The sequence below is a fragment of the Saccopteryx bilineata genome, chromosome 1, assembly GCF_036850765.1.
Source record: "Saccopteryx bilineata isolate mSacBil1 chromosome 1, mSacBil1_pri_phased_curated, whole genome shotgun sequence".
NCBI classification, from domain to species: Eukaryota; Metazoa; Chordata; class Mammalia; order Chiroptera; family Emballonuridae; genus Saccopteryx; species Saccopteryx bilineata.
The window spans coordinates 362,983,726-362,995,985 of record NC_089490.1 but is presented as its reverse complement, the minus strand read 5'-3'; the positions used below and the strand labels follow the sequence as shown (position 1 = coordinate 362,995,985).

The window sequence follows — 12,260 nt, the reverse complement described above, 5'->3', positions numbered from 1 at the left end:
TGGGATGGACTGCCTAGTTGAACGAGAAATTTTGCCTTAGAGGAGCAGCAATTCTACCTGTCTTCCAAAGTTTCACCTTCCCCACTATTAACACTGGATCTTACTGAAGTTGGTAAAATCTAAAAAGAACCCTCACTAATAGGGAACCTAATCTTTTTCTCCTTTTTTGATAGCCATGCTATAGAGTGTACCACTGAGTCAGAGGCAGAAATAAGAACCAACACCATTGTTTGATCTTATACCCAAGTTTCTGTGAAGGAGCATCTGGGTCCTAAACTTTCTACTTTCTATTCTTTGGTGTGGTCAATACCCTGGATTTAGAAATATGTGTTCTATTTCATGAGTTCTGACAGTATGTTTTGTCTTTTTTTTTTCTGAATATGCTACTAAACAGAAGGGTCATGGCTCCCACCCACAAATTAACCCAAGGCTAAAAGGCCTAAGTGACCGTTTTGGCAGGAGTTTGGACACTTTTGAACATGGTGGTGGCCACTCTTACAACCACAAACAGATTGAGGTATGAATACTTCCATTGGTGCTTCATTGGGTGGGGGACTGGATTGTTCAGTCATATTCTAGGCTTTTTTTTTTTTTTTTTTTTAAGTGGCAAGCCCTCAACCTAAACACTAAAACATAATCATTTCCTTTTCCTCATTCCTTTGAAGACTCATTTTTGCTCCTTTCTTTCATTAAAAAAAAGGCAAATGTCAAACCAACGCCCCTGAATTAGGTGGTTAATTTCTATATATGTAGTTAGGCAAATTCTTTACATTATGAGTGTCTTCAAACAATCTTTACTTCCCTTACTCTTTTACTTTTTATGTATAGTGCTGTATAATGTTTAAAAATACACTTAAACATTAAAAGGTCTCATTTGACCATATAATAACCCTGTAAAGTTGATAGAATATAATTCTACTTGTACAGAGTAACAACAGAGGTTCAGAGAGGTCACCTTATTTAACCAAGGCTGCAGAATGAGTCAGAGTTTGTACCTAGGGTTTCTAACTCTACCTGACTCAGGTTTCCTAATTTGGTTTTCTCAGGTTGAAGTAGGCGTAGGTGCCTGCAAAGGACTAATTGCTTATTGCCCCATGACCTTTGATAGTATTCTTTTCATATTTAACTTTCAATAGAGCTCTCTTGTTTTGTGGGATATTCTTACTAGAGAGAAGATGCTCCTATGGCTCTTGAAAACTAAGTCCTTTTCTTTTCCAGGGACCTAGTCATTCTCTAACTTCATGCTTAATTCTTCTGTTGTATCATCGGCGTTCTTCTCTGGGACTGTCAGGTGCTGGAGAGTTGCCAGCTATCTGTTGAATCACAGAAAAGTGGAGACAGATTACCTCACCCTGAAACACACGTTAACTTTCTGGGTTTGATGTAATACTACATTTTATATCCTAATCTGGGATGGGAAACTCGATTCAAAAGAAAAAAAAAAGTAAAGAATTACAGCTAGCAAAAGTTGTATATTCATCTTCTTTTGGCTCTGCCAGTCTATACATATCAAAGAGTATATATTCAATAAAGTGTCCCTTTGACATCTTCTCTGCTGCTTTTGAATCTGCGTTTTTGGAAAATGATAAAGTTTACTCCTGAGAAAAAAGAGGAGGACAAGATCAAAGGCCACCTTGGAAATTGCCTAAGGAGGAGTTCCAGAGCTTGTTGCCCACCTTCCCTGTTCCTTTTCCCTTTGATAGAAGCGGTGCACAGGGGGTTTCCACCCAGGCATGACCAGGCATCTGCTCGCGGAGTATCTGCTGTCTTCTATACTGCCAGAAGGGATTTCTTTTCTAAGGCTTCGGGTGTGGAAAAGGGGCCATATTTCTGGACATTCTGAAAATCTACTATGCTTAGGATGGATTGCCGCACAGAGAGATAACTGGACATTAAGAACAAGCCTTTCCGTGTGATGACAGTTTGCAAGCCTGCCCTCTCAGGACACATAGTTTGTTAAACTTTTAAGTGCATGAAAGAATGTGAAAGCAGGTGGCCTTGGCACGAGCGCAAGACTGCTTCTCTGCTCTGACTCTTATTTTCTCTTGAGGTGTTGAGTTCTCTCCCATCAATCTTCTCTTAGCCAGTTTTCTACCCAGTCTTTCACTAATTTTTCAGAAGTCACTAAGGTTGACTCTTTTCCTCCGCAAAGTCACTGACCCCGAGCCTGTCCAGCCTGGCTGCGAGTGGGTTTCTCGGTGCTGTACTGTCCTACACGTGAGTGCCAGGTCTGGGTCGTGTGGTGGCAGTGCTGACCTCGCAGCACAGCACATGCCAGGTGTCTATCACTCTATTAGGCTAAAAAGAGAACCCATGAAAGCAAGAGCCCTCATAGCTTTGCAGTTTAAGTTTGAGCTGGTTTGAGAATTTCCTGGGTTTCTGTTTATTTTTGCTGCTTTCTTGCTCCCATTTTTTGCAACTGTTTCCTGCATCTCAGGAAACCTTTGTTCTGTTGGTTTGTATGGTACACTGGATAGAAAAGTTTGACCTTGCTTGAAAGGCAAATTTCCTGAACTTAGCTGGTTATTAGTATAATATGCTTATTGGGGCGTTTCCGAACAGCACAGTGGCACTCATATCTAAGCTGCTACAGACATTCACATTTTAAATCTTGAGCAACAATAGAGAGAAAATTTAAGAATATCTTGCTTTATTGATTTTAAAGTCTGTTTTCTTTTCTAGCTAAGGTTTTCTCGCCTTCTTTGATAAACTTAACTATCATACCTTGGTCAACAATCATGATCATGGTAAACTGTTGATACTAAGGAAGGATTACAATTATGTTAACTGGTTTTATTTCTAAACAGATTCTTGATAAGAAATCTCTTATCATTCTTGATAAGAAATCTCTTGATAAGAAAAGTTCACAACACATAGATACCACTACCACCACACCATCTCCACACAGAGCCTGCTGCATTGCTCAGAACTGGTCCTATCTGATGTTACAATTAATTTGTACTTCAGAGGTTGTCACTTCTGCCCTTAATAAGCCTGGATAAATCTTGACAGCGTTTATAGTTACACCCTGGAAGCCTGCAATTTTGTTACCAAGTAGAGAAAAGGTATTTTAAGTGGAAAGACCCTTCTTACGTTAGTGTATTTCAGTTCTTTCTCTTTTTTTTTTTATAATAGGGAAGATAAAGGAAAGATTTTTTTGGTTGTTGATATTTTTTCTCTGTGCTAATCTAAGGCATAGTTCTTTCTGCCTCAGGGACACAATATTAGAAGAGAGCAGGCCAAAGAAGGCTATTTTTAGTTGAACAGTTCAGCAGATGGAGTCATGAATACTCATATATCTGAAGGTTGAGAGGCTTGAACCATTAATTTTGATAATGTATTTAATCCTGGGAACAATCAGAAACTGTAACTCTAAGGTTACAGTGCTTTTGACCTTTAGAGAACAGAGGGCATTTGCTACAGTAAACAATATATTATATTGCTACTTATTCCAATTCTCTCCCTTTATAAATTTCAGGACCAGTTGCCATTTGCTTTCCTCAGCTATGTTAGCATTGGTCCTTCAAGTAAGTAAAAAGAATGTTAAAAGATGGGGACCAGTATAATGAGGCAGTCATGTAAATATGGCCTTTAAATAGCTAAGATATTAGATTGTTTCTGAAGAAATATTGTCTTAGAAACTAAACTCTGAATGACTCTTTTTTTTAAAAGAAAATGTGGTTTCAGTATATTAATTCACTGTATGTGATGACCCTCAATACAATGGATCCTTAAGGTGATCCTTATTTTGTTTTGCTTTTAATTGGGAGAAATGTTGCCTTATAGTTATAGCATATATTCACAGTCTGGTACTGTGTCATGCAAAGTGATACACCTGTCTTATGCCTTCTTATTAAATGATACATGCTCTCTTTAGCAAATACAGCAGTTAAATATCACATAGCTTAAGAATTTCTAATTAAAATATCTCCACATGTCAGCATATTGGTAATGTAGTATTTTAATCCATTTATTTTGTTTATGAAACAGTGACATATGTTTAGATTGTGAAATATATGAGCCTTAAAAATCACTTTATTGAAGAAAATTAATTCCTACAATACTGTCTCAGTAATGTGTTCACTCACCCAGTCAGTCACTGGCAGTGCTGCCAGTCTTAATGTCGGGGAGACACACTCACCAGTTTTATCTGCATAACAGTCTTGGAAAGACGCAACAACACTTCTTTTTCTTAGCTCCAATGATAAGGCTTTTTTTTTTCTTTCTTTTTTTTCTTACTCGTTAATTCAAACCTATTCCCCCGAACATTTTTTTTTAATACAATGAAGGATGGGACTGCGTGTCTGTATAAGGGATTCTGAAAGACCAATCAAAATTAAAAACAGGCTAGTTACCTTTTCAAAGTTAGACATAGTAATTTGTTTGTCAGCAGGGAGATGTTTGGGTCAGCCCTGAGATAAAGTGACTGTCAGCAGTTATTCCTACAAGACAAGTAATTTCACTCAATGTATTACTGACAGATTGCTCACTTCTCTGAATCACTGGAGAAAACAAACTTAATATTGTTACAGGCAGAGTTTCTGTCTTCATTAGCCTCAGAGAATGATTTTTATCGGGCATTCAAAGCCTACCAGGCTTTAGTTGGAACATATTTTAACAGACATGTTCTTATAATGATAGTATGGGGTAGTAGTCTAAATGAAAGGAATTAAACATGAATATATATATGTATATATATATGCATTTGCACTTTTATTTGATGGGCATCATGTATAGTATAGGGGAGATTTGAGGGAAAAAATATAATTGGAGCCTCAAAACACTAGGAAAACCTGTCAAGCATAAGTTATTCTTAAATTAAACTATTAAAGTCTTGCCAAGTTTGCAAAGATGGAGAACAATTGAAGTTTTTGCAAAAGTGAATACAAACACATATTTTATTTAAATGATATTGTCAATTTTCATGCTACAAATGGAAAGTGATGAAGTGTCCATCAACATTGAGAAGGCTCTGCCTCTATTTCAGTTCTAGCCTGAATCGTTATGGTATTGTATTTAGATGTTCTTCCTGGCTCTACCTTGTCTTCTTGTTTTCAATTGTAAACATGCCTCAGTGCTGTGGAGGAATAAGAGGGTGAGTTAGTTTTGCCGGGTCGGATCGGCTGGAGAGGTTGTGATTTCTAATAGAGAGCTGAATAAAGAGTTGATTAAAGTGACTGATTACTGGTTACACAATGAAGAAAAAGGAACGCACTGATTCAAAGCTTGTTTTGAGAATGCCAACCATGGAGTTCTGCTTTGAAGAGAAATGCTTGCTTTTTCTTAATCAGCCTTCCCTCACTGCCTTTGACTTTGAGAGTGTGATGGAACTTGGGAGGATCGTAATAGTTTAGGATTAGCTGAGCTGGGTACTAATTGAGTGAGTTCCACTCTGGAATCAGTATCTCGGATTTAAGTTTTCTCTATTACTTACATGCTACGTTGTCCTGTACTGGTCTCAAATTACCATCTTTTTTAGAGTTTGTTCACTGTAAAAAAATGGATATTTATTTTCAGGGTTTTTGTGAATAGTAAATGGGATTATGAGGTATGTGTTAGATTTCCACATACACACAAAATCTTCGTCAAAATAGAGAAACACTTTCCAACTTTCCAGTAAGTAGTCAACTGTAGTCTAGCTTTGCAGCCTAAAGTGCATCTGATGGGTAGCTCTAATTTACTAGAATGAAAGTCACTAAATTAAGGGATTTTTGTCTCTTGTTTACTGTTGAATCCCTAGTATTATCTGGTACCATAATGGGTAAAATGAAGGAGTGAATCAATTTCATCTTTGTGGGCCACCTGAGACTCAAGCTTCATTGAAAAAAAAATTTTTTTTATATGTTCTGTCAAGTGTTCTCTCTTTAGGAAGCATTATTTTATGCAAATAATGTCTCATTTTTAGGTACCCTTCTTATACAAAAATACAAGTACCAGGTGAATCCTGATGGAGGTGAAAGAAATAGAGGCAGATCAGAGAAGGATACAAAATACAAAGATAACTTCCTAGTGTATGAAAATCTGTCTCATTGTATTCAGTGAAACAGAATAAGTTTATACCTACCTGCACAATAAAACATTAGCAAAATTAGGTTTTCTTTTAAAAATTAGATTTTCATTTGGTTTTAAGGTAATGTCTAAAAGTTGAGAGAGTATGGTTCTTTTTACATAAGCCCTGTTAATCACTGTATTTAGTAATTTGATAGATGGGATGCTCAGTGTACTCACAGAAACAGTTTAGTAGATGCCCAGGACTTTGGAATTACAAAATCAGTGCTGTCCTCTATCTTCCCTGAAGTGAAGTTTCTACCAACATTCATTTAGCTCCAGACTCACTCATTAATCCATTCAACAGGACACTCCCAGTGTGAATACTTGTATTTAAATAGACGGTATGTAAAATGCAAGGTTTTCTAATAGTGACAGGTGTTTTTAATCCTTTTTTTTTTTAATCAAACGAGTTTTCAAGTATTGCTTGGTTGGCACCATGTATCATAGATCTGTATGTGTATGTATTATAATGAACTACCTTGAAAATCAGAGAGATGATATGATGAAGGATATATTAGGTTAGAAAGCAAAACATTCTAGTGTTTTAGAAAATGCTTCACTCCATTTTCCAACCATAGAATGCACCCCGACTGGGATCCACCCAGCAAACCCATTAGGAGATGATGTTCTGCCCATCCGGGTTCCTTGCTCTGTTGCAACCAGAGCCATTTTTTAGTGCCTGAGGTGGAGGCTATGGAACTATCCTCAGTGCTCAGGGCCAACTCTCTCTAATTGAGCCATGGCTGCAGGAGGGGAGGAAAAGAGACAGAGACAGAGATAGAGGCTGAGACAGAGAGAGAAGCGAGAGGGGCATGTCTGGAGAAGCAGATGGGCACCTCTCCTTTGTGCCCTGACCGGGAATTGAACCTGAGACTTCCACATGCCGGGCGGTGCTCTACCACTGACCTACTTAGTCAGGGCCAACATTTAGGACATTTAAATAAGAAAAAGATAAGAAGAAATATAAATATTTTGAATGACAAATAACAGCACAGACTGAGCAGGATGAAAACATTTTTTAACCACTTCATTGAGGTATGATTGACATACAGATAGCTGCAAATACTTAATACATACAACTGGATGAGTTTGGAGATAAGGATACATCCATGAAACCGTACCACAGTCTATGTCATAAACATAGCCATCACCTCCAAAAGTTTCTTCTCACTATTATTGTTGTTATTTTGTGTGATAAGAACATTTAACATCAATTTTACTCTCTTAGTGAGTTTTTAAGTATACAGTACAGTATATTATATAGGCTTTATAGTATCCAGTTGATCTTTAGGACTTATTCATTTTGCATAACTGAAACTTGATGCCCTTTGACTAATACCTCTATTTCCCCTCCTCCAAACCCTAGCAACCACCATTCTCTGCTTCTATGAGTTTGACTATTTTAAATCCCTCATAAAAGTGTTATCACATAGTATTTGTCCTTCTGTGTCTGGCTTATTTTACTTAGCATAATATCCTCCAAGTTCATCCATGTTGTTGCAAATGGCAGGTTTTCTTCTTTTTTCTGAGATTGAATAAGATTTCATTTTTATACCATATTATTTTTATCCAGTCATCTATCAGTGAACATTTAGTTTGCTGATGTGCTTTAGCTATTATAAGTAAAGCTTCAGTGAACATGGGAATAAAGATACCTCTCTGAGATCTTGATTTCAATTCCTTTGAAGATATAGCCAAAAGTTTCAGCTCATATGTGTGTGTGTGTATATATATATATATATATGTATATATATATATATATATCTTTAATCATTTTTTTAAACAGGGACAGAGAGAGAGTCAGAGAGAGGGATAGACAGGGACAGACAGACAGGAACGAAGAAAGATGAGAAGCATCAGTCATCAGTTTTTCATTGCGAGACCTTAGTTGTTCATTGATTGCTTTCTCATGTGTGCCTTGACTGTGGGACTTCAGCAGAACGAGTGACCCCTTGCTCGAGCCAGCAACCTTGGGTCCAAGCTGGTGAGCTTTTGCTCAAACCAGATGAGCCTGCGCTCAAGCTGGCAACCTAGGGGTCTGGATCCTGGGTCCTCTGCACCCCAATCCGACACTCTATCCAATGCACCACCGCCTGGTCAAGCAATCAATTTCAACTTAATTTTTATTTATGGTTTAATATAAAGGTCCAACCTCATTATCTGCATGTAAAATACTCAGTTTTCCCAACATCATTTTTTTAAAAAAAGATTTTATTTATTGATTTTAGAGAGAGAGAGAAATGGGGGAGAGGAGCAGGAAGCATCAACTCATACTAATTGCTTCTCATATGTGTCTTGAGCCGGCAAGCCTTGGGGTTTGAACCAGTGACCTCAGTACTCCAGGTTGGTGCTTTATCCATTGCGCTACCACAGATCAGGCTCAACACCATTTATTGAAGAGACTGTCTTTTCCCTATTGGGTAGTCTTGTTACCTTTGTCAAAGGTCACTTGACTGTGTATATGTGGGTTTATTTCTTTACTCTTTATTCTGTTTTTTATTGATCAATATATCTGTTTTATGTCAGTACCATACGTGTGTGTGTGTGTGTGTGTGTGTGTGTGTGACAGAGAAAGAGAGAGAGACAGAGCGAGGGACAGATAGGGACAGACAAATAGGAAGGGAGAGAGATGAGAAGCATCAATTCTTTGTTGCAGTATTTTAATTGTTTATTGATTATGTTCTCATATGTGTCTTGATGGGGTTGGGGGTGTACAGCAGAGCAAATGACCCCTTTCTCAAGCCAATGACCTTGGGCTAAAGCAAGCAACCTTTGGACTCAAGCCAGCAACCATGGGGCTTCAAACCTGGGTCCTCTGTGTCCCAGTCTGACACTCTATCCATTACTCTACCACTGCCTGGTCAGCCGTATTATTTTTATTACTGTAGTTTTTGCAATATATTTTGAAATCAGAATGTGGGATGCCTCTGACTTTGCTCTGATTTTTTTAAAGATTGCTTCGATTTTCCAGGGTCTTTGCACTTGCATATGAATTTTAGAGGTTTTTTGTCTATTTCTGTAAAGATTGCTATTGGAATTTTGATAAGGATTGCATTGAATCTATAGACCACTTTAAGTAGTATGGCTATTTTAGTGATAATCATTTTTCCAATCCAAAAATATTTTAATAATATTATAATTAAAAGAGATTGAGAAATTCTTGTTGGATGGATTCCCTTTATAGACATGCCCCAGTGGAGGGATAAAATTTCTGACCAGTAGAGCTAGCAAATAGTTATTACCATTGTGCCAATTTTTTCTTTATGTCTTATTTGTTCATACGCTGCAGGTATGCATGTTTGTGCAAATTCATCTAAATCACCAATTCAGGGTAAAATTTTAAACTTTGTACTAATGTCAAACCTTATTGCTTTATTTGGACTGTTCTAGGTCATTAAGGTTAGGATAATAACTAGGTTTTCTTACATATCTTTGAAAATTAAATGCACTAATAATTGGTTATTTTCTCAATTAGATATAAATAAACAGCACTAAACAAATAATATTACTATGTACTGGTTGCTGTGTGAATAAAAATAATCATTGTAAGTTCTCTTTTTTTTCTCTTACAATTGATGACATCAGTAAAGTCATCTTGAGTTAAATTGAGAGGAACCAATTTACATTATTTTTCCCCAGTTTTACAAATATCAATTCATTGATATTTATAATTATTTAATGTGGGTTTAGCTAAATATTTGCATTTTTTGTTAATAGACTTAAAAATGGAGGCAATATAGAGCCAAGTAAATAACCCAAGGCTTCCACCCTCTGGGTCATTTGGTGAAGCAAAGATTAGCTAAGAATTCTTAATTTTTAGTAAACTGCATTGAGGTTATTTATTGCTATATCCTTCTCTTATAGCACTAGCTATAATACCTGTAAACAACCTTTGACATCTATATCTATATATTATTTATATCTATAATAGATATCTATATCTATCTATATTTATCTTTATTAACCTAGATCATGATTTCATGATTTTTGGTACTTCATCAGTGATTTCCCTAATGCTATTGACCTTGAGCAGTATGAACTAAAATAAAAATAAGTTAATGATAAATATGTCTAAAATTCTTCTTACTAAAATGTAAATGGCTGTTGACTATTTCAAACCCTACAAAGTACAAACATACAGTGCTCATTGCAGCCACTTTGGAGTATAATTGCTTTTAACCTATAAAATCCAGTCTTGGGATATTTATCAAGTTTTCACTCTAACTTTCTTATTTCTTTAAATTAAAAGAATAAAATCTTGTTATTTACACTTGCTGGCTATAAATATGATTGTTACAATGACATAACACTTTTTGTGTATTAGAGTGACAGCGAAATCTTCTTTAGAGGGAGCTTATAAATGATCACACTCAGGAAGTTTGAAAAAGTTTATATGAAAATCCAAATTTAATCATTCAATTATTCACAAATATTTATTTAGTGCCTATTATGTGTAAGGTACTACATTCTAGACTGGTGGATCTCAACTGGAGGCAATGGTGCCCCCTAGAGTTGAGTTTACAGTGTCTGAAGATCTTTTTAATAGTTATGACTTGAGGTGAGGATGGAGATATCACTGGTATCTAATGGGGAGAGGCCAGGGATGCTACCGAATACCGAATACCCTACAATTCACAGGACAAACCCTCATAACAAGAATTAGCCAGTCCAAATATCAGTAGTGCTGAGGTTCAGAAAACCTGTTTTAGATATTGGGAAAATATCAGTAAATGAAACAAGTTCTTGCTCTCATGGAGTTTATATCCTAGCATGGGAAAGAGAAAATAGGGAAAGAAAACACAGTAAAGACTTTGGATTACAAATCTTACTCTTTTTAACAAAATATACCACCCACCTACCTGTCTACCTGAACGTGGGTGGACAGATTTTCAAAAATTGAGACCTATTTGATTGTTTAACCTCAGTTCTTAGTTTCATTTTGATCTTTAAAACTAAGACTTTTATTCTAGCCACCATTCTTGTCAGGCTCGTCTTTCCAATTGTATTAAGCTACCATATACTCTGGCTTTTAGTAAAGGAATATTATTTCTGACTATTGTAGTGCATAAGTCTATCTTTCAGAGTGAAGTCAATATGAAACTTGGTGGGATCCTGGGAGCTGTTCACCTGTCTTTATAGGATGCTATTGAGATCCCATAGGATGAGTGGAATCATTCCTAGCAGAGAACTTGTATTTGCCATGTGAATTAACGGAGAACCTTTACAAAGGAAGCCTGGATTTCTTTTGAAAAACAAAACAAAACAGATATAAGAACCATATAAGTATAGTAGTATTATGTATGTATGCATTTATACACATATATACATAGATATACATATATAATACATATTATATAATCTTTTGTAGTTTAATAAGCAATTTGTCTATAGGCTTTATAATAAACATGCTTTAATATTATCACCATGTTTTAGAAAATGATGCTCAGACGTGTAAGTGACTTGGATCAGATTACTAATCCATTAAACAAAATAGGACAATAATAGATGACTTGAGTGTATTTTAAAATTTAGTTCTTGACCAGGATTCTTTGCTTTAATGGTGCTAACTAATATGTAAGGACAGTCATTTAGAAGCTCTCTTGCATAGTTTATTTCCCTTATTATATATTCAAGAAAATTAGAAGTAATTTAATTAAATTATAAAAGGGAAGAGTTTCAAAGTCAATATGACATTCTCAGGATCCCAAAGAGTTCAAACATTTTCCAACTTTCTAGTTAACTGTCCAGGAGAAACTTCAAATCCAGAAGAACTATCATGAAATCTGTTTTATTCTGTGGCTTTCTTCTGAGGAAACATGCTGAAAATTTTCTAGTGCATGCCAGAGCTCTGTTCTTTTGAGAGCTTCCGGGGCTGTCTTATAATTTCAAAGTTTTGATGAGTCTCCTGGAGTAGCTGAGGAGCATGTCCTTGCCCATCCCCAGCCGTGCTGCCCTCTGAGCGTGTTCAGCAGGTTGCATGCCAGCAGATGAAGCAGATGTTTGACCATACTGGAATGGAGTGCCTGCTGCATCAGGAGCTGAGGATCCCTCTTGACATCTGGACGTGGCTGGGTCGGGATGCCTGCCTCAGGCCAGGAGGCTGCGGGAGCCGTGGGGCAGAGAGCATAGAGAGTCTTTGCTGCTCTTTAAGCGATTAGTGCACTGAAGCAGCAATAATGTTGAATTATCGCTTGGCTGCTTTCTTCTCA

The 12,260-nt window shown here is 36.6% G+C and overlaps 1 protein-coding gene across 20 annotated transcripts in view; it reads left to right on the top strand.

Moving 5' to 3' along the window:
- The window catches only part of SOX6 (SRY-box transcription factor 6), a 650,826-nt gene that overhangs the window by 531,302 nt on the left and 107,264 nt on the right, over window positions 1-12,260 (top strand). For 14 of the 20 annotated variants that reach the window (XM_066251030.1, XM_066251027.1, XM_066251026.1 and 11 more), the window contains one exon: window positions 395-517. The exons of the other annotated variants lie outside the window; for them this stretch is intronic. In XM_066251030.1, coding sequence (XP_066107127.1) covers window positions 395-517 — 123 coding nt within the window. The remainder of the gene's footprint in view (window positions 1-394; window positions 518-12,260) is intronic. 20 annotated transcript variants of the gene reach the window in all.